Raw genomic sequence first — 22,112 nt, forward strand, 5'->3', positions numbered from 1 at the left:
TTGCCTCCCTCGAGCCCCGCACCGCTCCCTGAAGCTGCTGGCATCATGTCCCTGTGGCTGGGGGGGGGCGGGGGGGGGGGGAAGGGAAGGGGGAGAGCAGAGGCCTCCGTCCATGTGTTGCCCTGGCTTCCAGGCACCACCCCCTGCAACTCCCATTGGCCAGGAATGAGGAACCGCGGCCAATGGGAGCTTTGGGGGAGGTACCTGGAGGCGCGACAAGCAGCGTGCCCTGGCCCCACAGCCTGCCCTAGCCCGTGTGCACCGCTGCCACCCCAGAGCCTGAAGCCCTCCTGCACCCCACCCCAACCCCCTGCTGCATCCCACACCCCTTCTGCACCCTGAGCCCCCTGCCAAGCCCCAACCCCCTGCACCCTCTGGGGGCAGGGAGGGGGCAGAGTTGGGGTGGGGACTTCAGGGAAGGTGTTGGAATGGGGGCAGGGAAGGGGTGGGAAGAGGCAGGGCCTCATGGAAGGGGTGGAGGGGGGTGTCAGTGATGCAGCCCTCGGGCCAATGAACTAACCCTCATGTGGCCCTCGTGGTCATTTGAGTTTGAGACCCCTATTCTAACCCATAGTGAACTGATATTCTTTTTCCATCTATTTTAGTATGTGAAACAGCCTAAACTATTAAATATCTATTTGCCTTACTAAACAGTGGGAAAATAACCTATTTAAAAGATGATGGTGCATTCCTCCCTTTCTGGAAAATCTTTCAGTATGCCTCAACATGCCCAATTACATGAATTATCATTCCAATTCACCTGTTGGTTTCTCGATACTCAGAAAGTACAAACACAGAAAACACAAAAACATAGTACGCAGCAATAAAGGTACAGAATGATATTTTCATTTTAAACTCACCTCAGCAATATAAACTTTGGGGCAATTATAGGCCATTTTTAGTTTTACCACAGGTATCAGTACTCTCTAGTATTGATCGTTCTATTCTGCTAGGCCTGACTGCCATGAGAATAAGTTATCACAAGAAAGATTTTTCTATCAAACCCAAAGTCATCCCAATAAATTCCCGTGCATCCATTTGTTGTAAAGTTGCCTCAATCCAAATTATGAATGAACAAGATAATTTAAATGAAATTTCAAATAAATGACAAACTTTCTGCCATATACAAAGATGATAATATCCTCTATTTTTGGGACTTACATGGATTTGGTGCACCCATCACAGTATGTTTTGCCACACTTCCAAAAGGTTAGATTTATCGTATTCTCTCACAAAAACCAGAACCAAACTTGCTAGTAGGATGAAATGCCAAGAGATCCCAGACCTTCAGTCAGCAGAAAACTAATCTAAGTCACATTCCAAATGTGAATGCAGTCCACATACTTTTCTAGCATGTGTGAGTATTGAAGAGGTGGACAACCACTGAGAACGTCGGGGTCCTGTGACCTTAACCCTTGCGACAGAAAAAGCTGAAGAGCTTATGTTGAGCCCAGGTGGAACAATATCAGACAACCGAGGCTTACACCATTTAGGGCTTAATAGATAGTGACCAGCATCTTGAATTAAATTCCACTGTGAACTGGGAGTCAATCTGAAGTTCAGCGCATAAGTACAATATACTCCTGCCAGTCTGCCCTACTCAACTGTGAGGCGCGGCACATATATTGTACCAGCTGAAGTTTCTGGATAGCCTTCAAGATTAGCCCCAAGTAGAGCTTTGTTGGATTAGCCCCAACAAAGCCTTGAGATTACAACTATAGATAACCATAGTGAAGGTCCCATCTGAAGGGGAAAGGATACAATCTCATGTCCAGCATCAGAAAACAAAGTATTCAGGAAGTCTACATAGAAGTCCAAGAATAAAGAGGAATCCAATGAGACCGTAAAACTGTGAGCCCTCAGTGGTTGCAGTGGTTAGACTCTTTCCTCAAAATATATCCTGTCAATCAGCATTACCTTAATGTTAACCAGATTGAATTATGAAGCATCATGCAACTAAAGAGAATGTATTTCCCACAAAATAAATGGATAGAGTTGTCTGAATCTTGTTTTGCAAAATAAAGGCTGTAAGGGCAACAGAATCTCTAAAAATAAATATATTCCATGGCTTTAAGAGACAATAGAGGAAAAATTATTGAAAAAAAATCCTAGAATAAACATTTTAATTTTAGCGGATTCCTTGCTCCATTGATTTTACCACTCTTTCAAATCAGAGGTAATATTAAGGGACATGTTAAGGTGTCACATCTATAGTTCATGAAGAAAACACCCAATTCCTCGGTACTTTGCAAATTTACTTTAATCCAAAATATCCTATCACAGAAACTATCTCAAAAATCTTCCGTCCAGAGTACTGTAACGAGGCTAAACCAAATCCTGGAACTAGTTCAACCCATTCTTTAGACCATGAAAATACTGTAGCTTAAATCCAAGTAACAGTTTTCACTAAAAAAATATTAACAGCAATCTGCACATATATTTTAAATTGCTGCCACTTTAAAGTGTGATTCCCTTCTCGAAGTACCAAGTTTATTAGGCCAATTTCTGTTATCAGTCATGCTCAATGTAGAAGACGTTTTAACTGAATGCAAGCCATGAAAACCCATGCTGGGCTCTCAGTACCAAACTGGGGTCTTTCCTCATGCATTGCCACCAATGAAAGTGTCTTTGCAAATAAAATTAGATTCTTAATGAGGCCTGTGCAAACCTACAGCCTCCAAAGCGATTGCAAAGATGTAAACAATTGGAATTTAGTCAATCTTGTTGAAGACAGAAGCAACAGAATCCAGCTCACTTTTTCATAGTTCTGCAAAGACAATAAAAAGCAATACAATCTTATTTTTGTCACTGAAGTAGGCAGATATGAATCAGAAAACATGCAGGGAGCAGCTATGACTGAGAAAGTACAATTTTTTACACAAACATTTTTCAGAGTAGTATGCACCTGAAGATGAGGTGCTTAAATTTCTCTATAAACTAGATAAGGGAGCATTTCAGTACATTCCTAATATTTACTAACCTTTGGGGATGTTTCAGGAACACAATATACAAACTCCCCTTATAGATTACTGACTCCTATTCATGATGGTCCAGCATACATGTCACTTGTGACATCACATACACCACTGAAGAGTAATGGCCAGAGGCAATGTTCAGATTCTTGCCCCTCCCTTACAGGTTTTTACAATTTTTGTTTTTCTTCAGTAACAGTACTTTATAGTGCTTTATGGGAGAGAGTGCGGGAGAGAGAGAAGATAAGATAAATAGGATTTGCATTAATCAGAGCCAAGTTCCAGTGCTCTTCCAGGATGATGATGTCATCAGCAGAGTGCATGCTGGGATATGGAGAAACAGACTTGCATAAAAGACTCAAAAGTAAGCCATTTAGAATGGACCAGTGTCCCTCATTAGATATTTGGGAAACTACCCACAAAGTTGTAACATTTTACAAATATGTGCAATTAACTATAAAAATATCACTTTTTATTAAACACATTTCTAATCATCAGTCTTAAGGGCATACTACAAATGTAATTAGTACTACAGTGGGAGAAAGCCAGATAAAAATCAAGTCTTCCCTTAGATTAAGCACTAATAGGTTATAAACAAATGACTGATGAGAAGAGAAAGAATAGGAATTATAGGCAAGGGTACTAACAGACCCTTCATTCCCAATTATGTAACACAATGACACACATTACAGTACATAAAGCCTCATCTCTAAAAACTCAACTTTGGAATGTCATTTTATTTAAAATGCACAGCATGCAGTGTTTTGTGATTGTCAAAAGGCATGCTATTTTAAATTCTCATAATTCACTGGCAAATGACATTTTACATTTTAAAAAAATACTATTACAAAACATTTAATCAAATCCTGACATTTTGGTCTCCACCATTATTTGCTGCAATGCATAGGATTTAATCATAACAAATTGATTTTGATGACTTGTGTTCCCTATCAACAATTCTGCCCTCAGCATGTCAGTCACTAGACTACTCAGCAGCAGAATCATCAGGATGCTCTTATTGCCACCTCTCTCCCATGAGCAATTTTCATGTTACTGAAACGTTTTAAAGTGCATAAAGGGTTTTTCTTGGAGAAAGATTTATCGGTAATTATTCCATTAATATTTCAATTACTAGATTTGCATGATTTGTACTCACTTAGCCTTTATTAAAAGATGATTTCTTACAGAGTCTGCTATGACTTGGATACCTATTGCAGAAAGCCTTATTCTAGAAACTCATTTTGTAAAACACTAGAATTGTGCATTTCAAACACATAAATTCTATACACTCAGTTTTGGGATTACTGACAGCCCTGACACATATTTCAGCACAATTGTTTTACTTCCCCCACACAAAGGGTTTTTTTCTGAAAAAAAAAAAACCCAAAAAGCTATCTACAATTCAGATTCATACAAGTAGTGCCTGTATAAATAAATTAGTATCATCTTCACATCTAATTATAAATATTTCTAGAATGTGTTAAAACTTCTACACACCTCTTGCTTTTGCTAGCAAAGATCATTCGCAGAATATTGCCTCTTAAAAATATAAAAAGCCAAATGAAAAAAAAACAGAAAACTACTAAATAAATCATTCCCCATGTTATATCCTCCAATGTTAGCAAGTTAAAGCAACAAAAAGAGAAAAAAACCTAAACACAAGGCATAGGCCAAGATCATCTACAAAAAAAAGTTTGTTGAGGTTTCTACATCCTGCGCAGTAACAACGTACTCTAGGCCAAGCCCAAAGCCAACTGCATTCAAGAGACTGATCTGATCCTCTGAGGTTACATCAATAATTGCAACACTGGCAGAAGCAAGTTTCCAAATCATGACACTCGAGAAAAGGGCTGGTTTTTTTGGAGGGACTGATCTCAAAGGAAAAAAAAGGAGACCATATAGCTAGAATATAACAACTGGTTCAAGATTGGCAGGTTGAACAAATGAAACAAAGCCTGTTCTAGCATTAAAACATCTGTATCTTGCAAATACCTCCAATGGCTTCTAGAAGGAAGTAGTTAAATGAGTGCAAACTGATGTGCAAGTTGACAAAAAATTGAAATGGGGAAACTATCTTCTGTGTATTTTCAGGCATTAACATTTGCCTTATAGAAACTAAAAGATTTAAGTTCCAATTCCCAAATAAATTCACCTCCAACAGTCTCATGTAGAAATTATGCTAAGTAGCTTTTGTTGAACTGATCTTCTATACAAAGTTGTTGACTCTGAATCTAAAGCTGTTCTGGAAACTGATTCAGTAACAACAGTTCAGGAAGCCTACAGCATGAAGTAAATGAGGTATGGTATTGAAGTGACTGCAGTTTCAATAGCTGTTCCATCTCTGTGCAAAACTTGTTTCCAAAAGAAAGTACTCCACGGATTTCTTCTGTCAAATCTACAATATTTCCAAATCTACATGTCGAACATCAGGATTGCGTTGCTGAAACAAAAAAAAAAAATATTTTATTAATAAGCATAGACAATCAAATGTATCACGCTGATGCTGACGACAAGACCTGCCACTATGTTGGCAACAGGATAACAAATCCCTACTCCTGGTAACATAGCAATTGTTTTTAAATGAAGACTAACTAATACTTTAACCCAGGCTTTAGGCAGGTCTAAAGAATTTGTCCACCAAGGAACATTTATCAGTGTGTACTAGAACATTTATCAGGTGACAACTTCATAGCTAAATTAGTTCTAATGCTTTCAAAAGTATGAAGCAGCTCATGATTTAAAAAAGATAATTGGTTAAAGGTAAAAATGTCCAAATTAAAAAAAAAAAAGTTACATTCTACATAGAAGAGGCACTTTCCTGAATGCCAAAAGTGCATGAAAAGAGCTGTCTATGCTATTAAAATGACTTGTAAGACCTAATATACTGACCAAGTTTCTATTAAAGAAATACACAACTTCAGACACTGAAAATATTATGTGGTTTGCATAACAGGTGATGTTTGCTTCAAGTGACTTGCTTCACCAACACTTCTACAGGTGACTTTAAATTAGGTAAAGCTTTTGCAATAGCAACACAATTATTGAAATCCCTATATACACTGAAAATAGGATTAATGTTTTGAAAATTATTATTCTTAATTGAGCCTGCTGTTCACAAAATCACTGAGGGCTGGCAAGCAAACTCAACTATAGTCAAAACACTGATTTTGATTTTCAATAGCACCACTCTGGGGAGATAAAACTAAAATTACTTAGAATGTTTCTCAAAAATCCTACACAGACTAGGACATGCTCTTGAACAGCACCTTCTGATGAAGGGAAAAGGCAGTCACAAAGGCACAATATTTATCTGGCACACTATGGTTATGATCATGGCTCTGTGCTCCCCTTGGAAAATACCATGGAATTTACCTATGTCTGTGGAAATATTTGTCTGCCCAAATGCCTCACATCTTCAGACAAAGGAAACACTTAACTACTCCAAAAGCAGGGAAATAATTCTTCAGCAGAAAGGAAAAAACGTTAAAAAAAAATCACACCTTTCGGAATGGATACGTTCTGTATTAGAAATTCCCTTTGGGGCTTTTCATACATTTGTAATATAAACAGTTTACCCATTTATTTCATGCAGACTAATATGATTTATTTGTACATACAATTCCTTCTACTGCTCAGCCACAAAGGGCATGAGACTTGTCCACCTTTTCATCCTAGGAGGAACAGACAACTGCTGGTGCTTGGAAGAACAGATTTTCCCAGATTGTGGGATGTAACAGAATGTAAAGCAAGAAAACCAGACTCCAAAGACGGAACCAAATGTTGAACATCTGCTGCTTCCCAGACCTCTCCAATCCACTTATACTTTCAGGAATTCCCAGTATCTGCTAAAACTAGGTGATCACGTTACCAACATCAGCACATAAACTATCAATACAAAACCAGAGTCACAACACAACTGTCTGACTAGATCTCTGTCCAGCCCAATAACACCATTCTAGAATTTGAAATCAGAAAGGCAAAAAGTATTAGAGTTGGGAAAATATTTACCTTAAAGGCCCTTATGATGAATCTATCCATTTATAAAGTTATGGTTTGGTATAAAGGACAAACCGCAAACTAAATGAAAATAAAAGCATGCCACACCTACCTACCATAACTTCTCAGGTAAGGTTTTAGTAGCCACAATGTAACAAGGATGACACGCCTTTGCTGTTACAATTGAAAGAGATCTCTAAATCCTAAACTGAAAAAAGGATGGATGCTTGTTTGTGTGTCTATTAAAGTTGTGTCACATGGTAGAGCAGTAGTTGCAATGAGAGATATTGTTTTGCCAAGAGCAAAACAAAAAATAAGAGATAAAGTAATTGGAGCCCTCTTCATGTGCAATGACATCACTTCTGACACAACATGAAGTGTATGGTTAAAAAACCATTTAAAAGTTGCTTCTCATTACAGCTGATGTAGAGTTCAAGGGCCTATAAATGACTTGACTTTTTGAGACAACTGTGCCATTTTTCAGAGAACACAAACAGGTAATATTCCATGGGAACTGTAGTAGTAGTAGTAATGATCTTAGAAAGGCAAGTGACTTGGACAGAGACAAAACAAACCACCATACAAGCCACACATCTCAAGCAGACCCAGGGCAAGACAAATACTTGTTTTCGAGGTCAGATTTGTTCAATAAAACTTAACTGAAGTTTGTCACTGCTTTTCTTAAAGGTAAAACAAAGTCCTAAATATCAACAAAATAGGAGGATTCAGATTGATTAATTATTTTTACAAACTGAATATTACCTTTAGCTCCTTTTCAAGCCGGTCTACTTCAGCTCCCAGTGTGTCAATGATATTCTCTCCATGTTTAAGCATGAAGGCTTCTAATTCCTCAAGAGTTTTCACCTGCTGAATTTCCTGGCAAGAAAAGAAATTTGAGAGGTTGGAGGGAAAGGTAAAAAAAAAAAAAAGAAAAACAAGTAACCATCAATTTTTAAACATTTTCATGTTTCCTAATGGGCAACCATTGGCCAAGGAACTGGAAAAGGCTGGGCTTCTTTATTATTCCTGACTTTTCAGGGCAGTGAGGACGAAAGACACGAAGAATGTAAAACAGATGGGGAGGAAGATGAGCTGGCAATAAACCTGCAATATGTACATACACATTTTCACTTTTTCCTTTATTCACAAACTAGGTTTAAAGAACTGCACTTTGTCTTTCCAAAAAGTCATCTCTTAAAAAAGTTGGTAAACGTCTCAGTTTTCTCCTAACAAGACAATGCAGCTTCTCTCTTCTTGTCCTCTCCTCTCAATCTCTCAAAAACATAAGGCCAGAACGGACCACCGTGATCATATAGTTTGACCTTTTGCATAACACAGGCTACAGAACTTACCCAACATCTTCCCTGTTTGAATTACAGCATGTCTTTTAGAAAAACATCCATTCTTGATTTTAAAATGGACACTGATGGAGAATCCACCATAACCCTTGGTAAATTGTTCAAATGGTTGTTTACTTTCACTGTTAAAAATTTACACCTTATTTCCAGTCTGAATTTGTCTACCTTCAACTTCCAGCCACTGGATCTTGCAATACTCTTGTCTGCTAGACTGAAGAGCTCATTCTTCACATAGGTATTTATAACCTGTGATCAAGACACCCCTTAGCCATTTCTCTGTTAAGCTAAAATAGACAGACTACTCTAGGAGCTCAAACATAGAAGCCAGGTTTTCTAAACCTTTAACCATTCTTGTGACTTTTCTGTGAACCCTCTTCAATTTATCAACATCCCTTTTTGAATTATGCACACCAAAACTTGCCACACATTTCAGTAGTGGTCACAACAGTGCCAAATACAGCAGTAATATAACCTCCTTACTCTTATTGTATATTCCCCTATTTATACATCCAAGGATTGCATTAGCCCAGGGGTGGGCAAACTTTTTGGCCCAAGGGTCACATCTCGGTATGGACATTGTATGGTGGGCCATGAATGCTCGCAAAATTGGGGTTGGGGTGTGGGAGGGGGTTTGGGCTCTGGGGTGGGGCCAAAAATGAGACGTTTAGGGTGCAGGAGGCTTTGGGCTGGGGCATAGGGTTGGGGTGGGGGCTCTGGGGGGGATGAGGGATTTGGGGTGCAGGAGGGTGGTCCAGGCTGGGACCAAGGGGTTTGGAAGGCAGGAGCAGGATCAGGGCTGGGGCAGGGGGTTGGGGCCAGAAATGAGTTCAGGGTGTGGGAGGGGGCTCCAGGCTGGGGCAGGTCACGGGGGGGTGGGGAGGGGAGTGTGAGGCCTTCAGCTGGGGGTGCAGGCTCTGGGATGGGGCTGGCAATGAGAGGTTTGGGGTGTAGGAGGGTGCTCCAGGCTGGGACCGAGGGGTTTGGAGGGCGGGAGGGGGATCAGGGATGGGGCAAGGGGTTGGAGTGCGGGAGGGGCAGCTCCAGGAAGGAGCAGCATGTCCCCCCTCCAGCTGCCACACGGAGGCATGGGCAGGCAACTTGTCATGCTGCCCCATGTGCAGGCGGCACCCCTGCAGCTCCTATTGGCCACAGTTCCTGGCCAGTGAGAGCTGCAGGGGTGGCACTTGGGACAGGGGTGGCACACAGAGCCCCCTGGCTGCCCCTAAACATAGGAGCCGGAAGGATGACATGCCGCTACTTCCGGGAACTGCAGGGAGCCACAGCACGCATGTGCAGAGCAGCCACCAACCCCGCTCCCCAGCTGGAACTCGAGGGCCAGATTAAAATCGGCTGGCGGACTGGATGTGGCCCGTGGCCCATCGTTTGCCCACCCTTGCATTAGCCCTTTTGGCCACAGCATTTCACTGGGAGTTCACATTCAGCTGATTATCCACCATGACTCCAAGTCTTCTTCAGTCACTGCTTACCAGACTAGTGTCTCCCATCCTGTAAGTATGACCTACATTGTTCCTAAGTTCACATTTGGGTGTATTTATTTGCTTGCACGCAGCTTATCAAGCAATCCAGATCATTCTGTATTAGTGACCCATCCTCTTTGTTATTTACCAATCCCCCACCTAAGTGCCATCTGCAAACTTTAGCAGTAATGATTTTATTTTCTGCCATGTCATTGATAAAAATGTTAAACAGCACAGGGCCAAGAACCAATCCTTGAAGTAGTCCACTAGAAACAAACCCACTTGAAGATAGTTCCCCATTTACAATTACATTGAGATCTATCAAACAGTTTTTAATACTTTTAATACGTACCATATTAATTTTTTATTGTTCAAGTTTTTAAATCAAAATGCCAAGTCGACTGCTAACAGAAGTCTAAATAAATTATATCAACACTTTTACCTTTATCAACCAAACTTGTAATCTTATTCAAAGAAGTAACAAGTTAGTTTGACCGGATCTGTTTTCCATAAACCCATGTTGATTGACATTAATTATATTAGCCTCCTTTCATTCTTGATTAAGTCCCATATAAGCTGTTCCATTATTTTGTTTGGGATCAATGTCAGATTGACAGGCCTATAATTAGCCTGCTTGTCCCATTTACCCCTTTTAAATATTGGCACATTTCTTCTAGTCCACTGGAACTTCCATGGTGTTCCAAGACTTATTGAAAATTCATATTAATGGTCCCAGCAAGCACCTCGGCCAGCACTTTTAAAACTCTTGGATGCAAGTTATCCAGACCTGCTGATTTAAAAATGTGTAACTTTAGTGGTAGCTGTATAATGTATCGCATCGCAGGTGGCAAAGTAAATGTAGTAATACCTAAAGATTCACTATGCAACCTGCAGGAAATACTCATCCTTGGCCCCCAGAAAGAGCCAAGAAAAACAGCTGTGAACTGAGGCTAGGAGAAGCCAACAGTGTATCAAACAGAAGGAAAGAGGTTAAGGAAAACAAGATGCAACGCTCTCTACAGAAGTACTAGGCAGACCTCTTCTATAAAGAGAGGAAATTTTCACCAAATAATAAAACCCAAGCTAACAGATGCATAAGAACTATAGATGGTATCCCAGTACTAACATGAGTTTTTCTTGGCTGTCTCATATCTAAGGACAGAGCTGGCTAGATGCTTCTTAACTTGTAATATCACAGCCATAGACAATAAGGCTGCAGTATATTTAAGACACAAATATTGCATCACTAATATAGACATTGCACAGTATAAGATCAACAGTACTCCCTGGATACAAAGTAAGAAGACTAGTTAAAGTTAAACATTTCCTGCAATATCAATAAAAATGTATTTAGTCTCTAAAAATCAAGTGGAAGGAGAGAAATAATGTGCTGTACAATCATAAACCAGACTTGAAAGCATGCCACCTCTGGTTCTGATCTGCACCTGCTTAGTTTGCAAGACCTACAATGATCAGTTTTTGGATGAGAGATTTCCAGAGAAAATCCCAGGGTGTTGCAGAAGTGCTGTTGGCATTGTCACAGGGTGAGCTTGGCCTCGCTCCATCTCCCTGGTCTTCCACTGAATCAGGGTAGTTCTTAGAAAAAGCATTTCAGAGTAAGGAGCTGGGAATCATACAGGAAAATCTAGACAGAACAACAACTTGTGAATGTTGGGCAATATCCTGATTATTTAAAATTAGCCTTGTAATTTGACCTGGATAAGATTTTTTTTTTTTTAAATACACTTCTTGTACTATGAAGGTTTTATAGTATTGCTATACACTACTGCTATTTGAGCCCAGAGGTGGAGGCTGGTGGTATGATCTCTGTGTATACTTTGTATCAGTGTGTTAAATATGTAAGGCCATCTGGGATCCTGCAAGATGAGGAGCTATATAAATGCAAAACAATATACCCCATCTACTTGCAAATTTTTCTTTTAATATGCTTGATAATGGGAAAGAAAAAAATGCTGGAAGTAACAATATTGCTTTATTAAAACATACTTGTAGCAGCTGTTCAATGTCTTGCTTTTCCAGGTAAGAACGAGTCACAACCCGTCCATCAAAGTCTACTTCTGCCTTGAATCTCACTTTGCTCAATCCCATGTCTGTGGCTTTAACATCATGAATTGCTCTGAAATAGATAATTTTTAGAAATGTGGAAAAATGTAAAGCAAAACAATTAGCTGTTCTGAATTCTGGTATTCACTATAAATTGTCACAGTTCAAAGATTTTTTGATTATATAGGGGCACTGTTCCCTTTTGTCCCGCATTAGAGCCTCTGAATATTTTCAAATCAAACTCTCATTACTACATATTCCTATGTTTAGTACTGGTTTAAATAGATCAAGTTTTACAAATATGACCGCTGAGCATGCAATAGTGCATCAAGTCATTTGTGAGAGGGATAAAATGGCTGAGAACTGATTACAGGAGCATTAAGATCTGACCTGGTGGCTAGTTTATTTTTTGCATTTGTGGTTAACAGATAACTGTAGAGACCAGAAATTTTCCTATCCGTAATTACCATTCTCTGATAAGTTAATAGATAACCACTCCTAGAGCTATGCTCAAAGTGAAAGCTCCAAGTTATCTACTACAGCAAGGGAGTTGTGTGTTTTACTTCTGGAGGGTTTCTGCACCACTGCACGCATGCAGAAACATGTCCCCACAAAGAGTCTCTTTGCTTTCCCGCAGAAAAATGCTTTTAGTGGGGAAGCAAAGAAAAGCTGCACTAGTGCTCATTCACACCTCCCTGGAGGGGGGAACAGGAGGTCTGGGGATGCCCCGGCTCCCAGGGACAGTAGTCCCGGATGGATGGGGGTGGAAGGGGAGGACGATGACAAAGGAGTTCCCCCTCCCCTGCATGGAGCAGCCGGGGCTGGGTCAGATCAACCCTCAGAAACGTTGGAGGGGTGGGAGTAGATGAATAGGGTTTGGGCCGAAAGGGAGAGCTGCTCCCATACAATGATCCTTCCCCCCACTTCCTGGACCCATCACTTCTCAGCTATGGGGGCAGTGGGTCACTGTACATGGAGCTGCTCCCCTTGTCTGCCCAACCCCCATGCATCTTTCCGCCCAACCCCCGCACCCAGAACCTCCCCACTCCAACCCCACCACATTGGGAGCCCCTTGCATCCAGAACCCGTCCATCAAGCCCCCCCAAACTCCCCTCAAGCTTTACCCCCTGCACTGGGAGCCCCCACCCCACTGAGCCCCAACCAACTGCACCCTGCACCCCACCCCATCCCCTCACTGAGCCCTAATCACCTTCTTTTGGACTCCCCTGTAGATCCAATTCCCCCTGCACCCAGAACACCCCCAATGAGCCCCTATGCATCCAGATTCCTCCCTACCCCCAACCCCACTGAGCTGCCCACATCCAGATTGCACCACACAGAACCCTGGTACTCTTGAGGGAATTCTGCAGCAAAAATTAAAAATTCTGTGCCAAAAAATTAAAAATTCTGCAAATTTTATTTGTAAAAATAACACCGTAACACAACATTGTAATTACACCGTTTTCAATTATTTTGGTAATTTATTTCAAAATACTTGTCAGCAAATAATTGAAAATGGTGTGATTATATTGTGTTATTTTGACAAATAAAATATGCAGAATTTTAAATTTTTTGACACAGTACTCCTTCCGGTGTAGTGTGTACTCCTGCCCTGGAACTTAAGTGATCCTAGTGGCTCAATCACCAGTTCCTTTAGAGCAAGTTAGAAACTCATACATGCACATATTTTAAAAATATGACAAACTGGTTGGGGGAAGAAAAAACGGTTACTCACCTTCTCATAACTGCTGTTCTTCGAGATGTGTTATTCACGTCATTCCAATCAGGTGTGTGCACACGCACATGCATGATGGCTGGAAGATTTTTCCCTTAGCAGCATCTGTCGGGTCAGCCTGTGCGCTCCCTGGAGTCACACTTTCATGGTGCCTAATATATAGCCCTGCTGACCCGCCACCCCTTCAGTTCCTTCTTGACGGCTACTCCGACAGAGGGGTAGGAGGATGGATACTAGAATGGACATGAACACCACATCTCAAAGAACAGTTACGAGAAGGTGAGTAACCGTTTTTTCTTCGAGGGCTTGTTCATGTCAATTCTAATTAGGTGACTCCCAAGCAAAATTAGGGAGTGGGGTCGGAGCTGTCCACTAACTGGAGTACTGCGCTACCAAAGGCCGCATCATCTCTGGCCTGCCTAGTAACTGCATAGTGCACGGCGCAAGTGTGTACTGATGACCACGTCGCCACCCTGCAGATTTCCTGAGTGGGGACTTGAGCCAGGAAAGCTGCTGACGAAGCTTGTGCCCTTGTAGAATGTACCGTTATCGGGGGCGCTGTGATTCCTGCTAGATTGTAGCACTCAGTAATGCAGGCCACAATCCATGATGAAATGCACTGTGTCGAAACAGGCTGGCCCTTCATCCTGTCCGCTACTGCGACAAAGAGCTGTACCGACTTCCTGAACGGTTTCGTCTTCTCGATGTAAAAGGCCAGCACTCTGCAGACATCAAGAGTGTGTAGCCTCTGCTCCCCGCTACTCACATGAGGCTTGGGGTAGAAAACTGGGAGGAAAATGTCCTGGTTGATGTGGAACTGCGATACCACCTTCGGGAGGAAGGCCGGATGGGGCCTGAGCTGAACTTGTCCTTAAAAAACCATGATGTAGGGCGGCTCGGACGTTAGAACCCTAAGCTCAGGCACCCTCCAGGCTGAAATTATTGCCACCAGGAACGCAACCTCATAGGAAAGGTAGAGCAGGGAGCATGGTGCTAGAGGCTCAAAGGGGTGCCCCATGAGCCTAGAGAGGACCAAGTTAAGGTCCCAAACAGGAACCAGTTGGCGGAGGTGCAGGTACAACCTGTCAAGGCCCTTCAGCAAGCGACCAATGGAAAGCCGAGATGGCAGCCAGGTGTACTCTTATAGAAGACAGAGAGACCTTCCTGCTTTAGGTGGAAAAGGTAATCCAAGATCTGGGGCACTGAGGCTAGCGCTGGGGGAAAGTCGCACTGAGCTGACCAGATTGAAAAATCTCTTCCACTTGGCCAGGTATGTGGCCCTAGTGGAGGGTTTCCTTCTGCCCAAGAGAACCTGTCTGACTTGTTCTGAACAGGAGAGCTCAGATTCAGCCATGGAGCCTCCATGCCAGGGGTAGGCAACTGGCGGCACGCGAGCTGATTTTCAGTAGCACTCACACTGCCCGGGTCCTGGCCACCTGTCCGGGGGGGTCTGCATTTTAATTTAATTTTAAATGAAGATTCTTAAATATTTTTAAAACCTTATTTACTTTACATACAACAATAGTTTAATTATATATTATAGACTTATAGAAAGATTTCAGTGTAGCAGCCATGTTAGACTGTATCTGCAAAAACAACAGGAGTACTTGTGGCACCTTAGAAAAAGACTTATAGAAAGAGACCTTCTAAAAACATTTAATGTATTACTGGCACACAAAACCTTAAATTAGAGTGAATAAATGAAGACTCGGCACACCACTTCTGAAAGGTTGCCAACCCCTGCTCCATGCTATGAGATGCAGCGACTGGAGGGTCGGTTGCTGGAGCCGCCCGTGATCCTGCGTGAGAAGGTCCAGGAAGAGCGGCAAGGTAATCGGGGCTCCCACTGACATGTCTAGGAGACACATGTACCAATGCTGGCGGGGCCAGGCTGGTGCTATGAGAATGACCTGAGCCCGGTCTCTGTAGATCTTGAGCAGGACCTTGTGGACGAGCGATCTGGGTGGGAAGGCGTACAGAAGCTGGCCCTCCCCCAATGGAGGAGGAACGTGTCCACTATGGAGCCCAGACTATGATTCTGGAAGGAGCAGAACTGCTGACACTTCCTGTTACATCGCATGGCAGAGGTCGACTGGGGACAACCCCACGTCTGGAAGAGCGAAGATGCGACGTCCGGGCGAAGGGACCACTCATGGCTGTGAAAAGTCCTGCTGAGGCGGTCCACCAGCTCGTTCCGGAACCCTGGAAGGTATGATGCCTGCAGATCGACTAAGTGCTCTATACAAAAGTCCCATAACCTGAGGGCTTTCTGGCACAGGGGAGAGGAGCGTGCATCCCCCTGTTCGTTGATATAGAACATGGCGGTCATATTGTCCATCATGACCGATACACGTCAACCTGCTAGATATGGGCAGAATGACCGACATGCTAGGCACACTGCCCTGAGCTCCCTGACGTTGATATGAAGATGGAGATCTGTCTGTCTGAGTCCTGTGGTCCCCTAGATGAGCTCCCCACGCCAAATCTGACACATCCATCACTAGCGTTAGGGATGGCTGTTGGGCAAAGGGGACTCCTGAGCACACCTGCTGAGCGTCCGTCGACCACAGGAGCGAGTTGAGGACCGGGCGAGGCAGGGTCACAATCCTGTCCATGCTGCCCCTGGCAGGTCCGTACACTGACGCAAGCCATGACTGAAGCGGTCGAAGCCTGAGTCTGGAGTGCCAAACCACATACAGTCTGCCATGTGGCCGAGAAGTTTGAGACAATTTCTCACGGTGGAGGTGGGGAACTACCTGAGTCCCTGGATCATGGTGTTGAGGGCCTGGAATCTCACTTGAAGGAGGAATGCTCTGGTTTGGGTTGAGTCCAGAACCACCCCTATGCACTCTATCCTCTGACGGGGGACAGAGTTGATTTCGCCTCATTCAGTAGCAGGCCCAGATTCTCAAAGGTGGCTCTGATGAATGCCACCTGAGCTTCCACCAGAGCCCCGGAACGGCCTTTGACCAGCCAATCGTAGCGGTATGGGAACACCTGTACCTGGTATCTCCGCAGAAAGGCGGCGACGACTGCCATGCACTTGGTGAAGACTCAAGAAGACTTGGAAACCTTGTCTCTCCTGCTGGTTAGCCACATCGATGACCAGCGAATCCGGAGGCAGATGGGAGTAGAGATGCTCAAAGCCTCTGGAGGGAACAAAATACCACTACTCATTATGTTTGGCAGTGGGTGGCAGGAATGCTGGCATCTACCATAAGGTCTTCGTGGGGTCCATCACCGTATTTATGATGGGTAATGCTACCCATGAAGGCCCCAAGGGTGCTAGGATGTCCACCGTGTCCTCTATGACCTCCTCGGCCTTGATGCCCAGACCTTGGGCAGCCCTGTGTAGCAACTGCTGTAGGACTCCGTTATGCTCTAATGCAGGAGCTACGGTCGTCCCTGCCAACACTTTGTCCAGCAACGAGGAGGAGGAAGCATGTGCCAGTAGTGGAAGCTCCCTACTGTCTGCCCCGGATGGATCACATGACTCCTGGGGCAGCGTTGGAGGAGGTGGTGCCAATGACAGTGCCGGGACCATAGGCATTGTAGCCAATGTCGGCATCAGCATCAGTCTCTCTGGAGGTAGCTGCATCGACACACTCACATGAGCTGCCAGGGTCAGAGGGCCCAGTGCCAACATCAGCACCAGGGCCATAGGCGCCTGCATCGAGGTCAACGTCGACAACAGTGCAGGCATGGGAGACAGGTGTGTCAACGTCATGAAGGCCGGTGCCGAAGTCGGAGCAGAGCATGGTGATGGAGGAAAAAGCATCGGGACCGTAGGCACCGGGGGCAGATGCACAGCGGAAAGTGTCATGAAAGTGGTGGAGGCCACTGAAGACATCGCTGAGCGTGGGCCCTGGGTTCCCCCCTGGCGATAAGCCCAGGGAGACCAGAAGGGCCACAGAGGCAGGTTCTGCCACTGCGGAGGCCACGCCTGCTGCTCCCTTCTGTCTCTGCCTGACCTCACTCTATGGCTTCTGCTCCTACTCGAGCGATAGGAGTCGGGCTCCGACACTGTGGTCTCAGACACTGAAGACCACGGAGGAGCCGATCCTCGGTGCCTCGAACATCGAGAGCTCGGGGAGCGGGAAGGCTCTCTGTCAGAGTGCGTAGGCGCCGAAGGGGAGCGCCTTGACATCATAGCTGGCTTTCCCTTAGAATGCACCGGAGGATGGGGCTCCATCAGTGCTGAGGGTTCCTCCCTGGCAGGCGAGAACGGTTCCGTCAGGTGAAGGAGATCTCTAGCAGCTTCCAGCATGGACGGGGCCTGAAGCTGATGCGTAGACACCGGTGATCAAGTTGGGGCCAGACTCGACTGCCTCACCTGGACAGGAGTCGACATGGCCCCGGAAGGAGACGCCGAGGAGTGGCCCACCTGGGGTCGCACTTCTTGAGGCTTAGCCGGAGGAGAACGGTCGTCCGGCTTTTTCTTCTTTTGCAGCATCAGCGTGTGGGAGTGGTGCCTACTATCTGATGGGCCCCGTGAAGAGCCGTGGCAGTGCTGAGCGTCCCTGGAGGAGTCCTTTCTCGGTGCCGAAGTCGCCAGGGCACTCCGTGTTGAGGATGCCGCTGTAGGTGTCAGGTCTCTCGAGCCCGGATCGGAGTGGGAATGTAAGGCTGCCTCCAGGAGGATCACCTTCAGCTGCTGTTCCCTTTAAGTGTTCTCGGGCGGAACTCACGGCAGATCTTATAACGATCTTTCTGATGGCTCTCCCCCAGGCACCAAAGACACGACGAGTGAGGGTCACTCTTCGGCATGCGCTTGACACAAGCCACGCAGATCTTAAAGCCTGGGAACCGTGATATGTCACAGTGCTGGGGCCGGGGTGAGGGGAAACCCCCAACCACTAACTACACTAACTATTAACTGGAGTACTACTAACAACTAACTAACTATATACATGGAACAGAGAAGAAAACTTGCTGAGCAAGAGCCAAGGGAAGTTCCAGCCACCATCACTGGTGGTAAGAAGGAACTGAAGGGGTGGCGGGTTGGCAGGGCTCTATATTAGGTGCCCTCCATGAAGGCACGACTCCAGGGGGCGCCCAGGCCAACCTGATGGATGCTGATAAGGGACAAATCTTCCAGCCATTGTGCACATGCATGCACGCACGCACACCTGATTGGAATTGACATGAACAAGCACTTGAAGTAGTGATCTATGACAACTTATGTCTTCAATGAACAGCAATTGCAGATAAGTCACTTCCTCTCCTTGACTGCTACCACTTGAAACATCTTCACTTTTGGAGAATAAAGGACAGATTCTCCCTTGTGCCAAGTTATATTTGATGCAGGAATAAGTGTCCCCCATCCATCAGGGACCTGCTTACTCTTAGATTTTCAAGCTCTCCCCCACCTCCGACATGCCTACTCTAATTTACCACAGGGCACTTACCACCTGGTAAGGCCATACACCAGATGAAAGTTCTATTAGTTGAGCTCTGTCCTGACCCCGCATCAAGCAGACAAGCTACACAGCAAGGGTAGGAGAGAAATTTGTGGAGGAGAAGGCGCTACCGACCTTATGGCAGTTGAGAGGTCCCCGCTGGAGAAGTGTAACCATACTGCATTACCTTTGCTTCAGAAATGGAGCCAAGAATCTAAAGCTCCAGGGACATGAGGATCCAAATATTTAAAGATTTTATTATGTGGTATGCATTACTCCAGTGAAAGAAGTTGGTAGCTGAACTCTGTATGCTTTATTCAAGGCATGCTTAAAACTAATTTTAGGAAGTTCCCATCTGAGCCTTTGTTAGGATCATAATACCAAGCTCGGTCTGCTGTCTTGATAGGAGCATTGACCCAAGCATACTGTGCACGTTACAACTTGTCACAAGCTTGTAACTCCATGGAAAAGTGTCCAAAACAATGTCTCTGTCTTTGTTTATACAGTGATGGAATTTTAGAATGGCACAGCCCATGTGGATGAACATGAGCCTTGGAACACGTGCACTTGTACTAACATATTAACAATGATCATAATGTACCTAGAGTCATGTAACTCCTGCGATAGACCTTACAACTCAGGCAGAAATCAGTGCTTTGCCTAATGACACATGGAGCCCTCCCAGGAGCCCCAAAACATAGGAGAGGATGAGAGCCAGAACTGCAGTTCACATAGGTTGATTTTTGTTTGGTTTGTTATGCTTTTTGTTTTTAAAAATGATTTTAAATGTTTTGTCAATTAAAAAAACAACAAAAATATTTCAAATAAGGTCAAATCGTCCCAAAGGAAATATTTAACTTAGATTTTCCTGACTGAAAATTGAAAATTTTAGCAAGTTAAACAACCCCTATTTTTTTCCTGGGAAAATTGTGGTTTTTTGTTTGTTTTTTTTACAATTAAAGTTATGTCAGAAAACCATTCACAGAAAGTTCTCAACAAGCTCTAAATATTTTAGACTAATTATTTAGATCTCTCGCATATTGGGCTTGAAACTACATCTCTACCCCAATATAACGTGGTTGTGGGGAGCCAAAAATCCCCACTGCGTTATAGGTGAAATGCCGTTATAACGGGGTAGCGGTAGCAGGGCTGCAGAGGTGATTTAAGAGCCCAGGGCTCCAGCCACGTGGAGCTCCAGGCCCTTTAAATTGCTGTTGGAGCCCCGCTCCCGCAGCCCTGGGATAGCAGCGGCAGGGCTCCAGTGGTGATTTAAAGGGCCTGGGGCTCCCAGCAGCAGCCAGAGCCCCGGACCCTTTAAAACGCCGCTGGAGCCCTGCTGCTACCACACTAGATGCAAACCCATGTTATATCGGGTCGCATTATAGCAGGATAGAGGTGTACCAAAATCCCACTGGCAAAAGTTGTCAAAAACTTTATAAGCAGTTATAAAAACAAGTCTCCCCTCACACCTGAATGCCGCCCCACTAGAAATAACTTTATTTAACAGAAAAGCTAATTTTAGAAGTGGCACACCTATGAGAAAACTGTGAAGGATGTGGGGGCTGATCTGTATTAATTTATTAATACTGAATATGACTGGGCATAGTTTACTGTACAGCTATATTAGAATGCTCATTGTGTGCTTCTGGGGGGGCTAGTTTAATTGCAAGCTTAAAAGGAAAGCAACACAATGATACCAGATAAAACACATCTTGGTAAATAGATCAGGATTTACAAAACAATATCTGCACTATTAATTATGAAACTGCTAATTCCAAGATCTGACCAAAGTTGCAGCTGTTTTGCTAAAGCTGAGAACTAATAGATCAAAAGGACACCAGCTGGAGCAGACAGAAGGATGTTGAACACCAGGGAATAAATGTGATACAAACTCAAACTGAACATTTCATGAACAAATGGAATTGATGTGATGAATAATGCAAAGAGAAATAATTTTTCAGCTGCGTATATACCAATGCTGGGAGTCTGGGTAACAAGGAAGAAGAATTGGAAAGTTTCACTGATGAGAAGGAATTCAATAAAACTAGCTTTACTGAAACCTGGTGGGGCAATTCATGACAGGAATGCTAAAATCACAGGTTATAACTTGTTCAGATGAGACAGAGTAGATAAAAGAGGTGTTTTGGGGTGGGTACTTTACATTTGCGACACCATCACCTGTATTATAGTTACCGATACCCCAAAAGTGCAGAATCTTGAATGCATATGGATCAACGTGCTAATTAACAACGTCTGTGTCACAGAATCAAAGTAGAGAACCGGATGAGTTATTCCTTAAACACTTGTTTAAGGTGTGGAAAGAAAAACTGTTATGGGAAATTTATTTGGAAGACGTATGCTGGACAACTCATGCCACTAATACCATCATTAGATTTTCTAAAAATGCCAGATAATTTTCCAACACAAAAGGTATTGTGCCCATGAGGTAACTATTTTGGACCTCACTGTGATGGATAAAAATTAATCACTGGAATGGAAGCTGGTGGTTGCCTAGAGACTGGTGAACATGACCGGATTACATTAAATATGGACAGAGAACAGTCCCAGCCAGAAATATATATATATACACTTGGTGTTTCAAAAGGGCTAATTTCCTAAAGATGAAGAAGATTACAAGCAAAATTGATGAGAACTTCTTTAAGAAGAGTTTGTTATATGGCCAAAAAGCCATGATTCCACAATCAGGAAAGAGTCCACCTTTCGCTCAAGTCCATCTGGTTCAGTGGCAAAGTGAAGGACGCAATTAGAAATAAAAAACTCAATATATAACAAATGGCAAAGGGAGGAAAGAGACAGCAATCAATATAAATCAGAAGTTATGAAGTGCAGAAAATTGATAAGGGAAGCTGAAAACATCAGGGACAAACCCGTGGTCAGCAGCACTAAGGACAATGAGACTTTAAAGCATTAGGAATGAAAGAAATCTCAGCAATGGTATTGGCCCATTATTGATGGAGACGATACAACTGTTGATGATGCAGAAAAGGCAGACTTCAATAAATATTTTTGTTTTATATTTAGAAGAAAGCAAGTTATTGTACTCACATCATGAGGATGTGAAAGGGCAATTAGTAACAGAGAATTATGTT

General features: G+C 43.7%; 1 protein-coding gene across 4 annotated transcripts in view; it reads right to left on the minus strand.

Moving 5' to 3' along the window:
• Nucleotides 1–462: 462 nt before the first annotated feature.
• Nucleotides 463–22,112, minus strand: part of SLC30A9 (solute carrier family 30 member 9) — a 67,229-nt gene continuing 45,579 nt past the window's right edge. For 2 of the 4 annotated variants that reach the window (XM_039541198.1, XM_039541197.1), the window contains exons 16-18: nucleotides 11,812–11,941; nucleotides 7,731–7,844; nucleotides 3,690–5,412 (exon numbers count right to left, since the gene is read on the minus strand). In XM_039541198.1, coding sequence (XP_039397132.1) covers nucleotides 5,368–5,412; nucleotides 7,731–7,844; nucleotides 11,812–11,941 — 289 coding nt within the window. In that variant the 3' untranslated portion in view covers nucleotides 3,690–5,367. Of the gene's footprint in view, nucleotides 2,768–3,689; nucleotides 5,413–7,730; nucleotides 7,845–11,811; nucleotides 11,942–22,112 lie in introns of those variants that run through there. The other 2 variants (XR_005599250.1, XR_005599251.1) reach the window with 2 other exon arrangements.

The sequence above is a fragment of the Mauremys reevesii genome, linkage group 5, assembly GCF_016161935.1.
Source record: "Mauremys reevesii isolate NIE-2019 linkage group 5, ASM1616193v1, whole genome shotgun sequence".
Lineage (NCBI taxonomy): Eukaryota > Metazoa > Chordata > Testudines > Geoemydidae > Mauremys > Mauremys reevesii.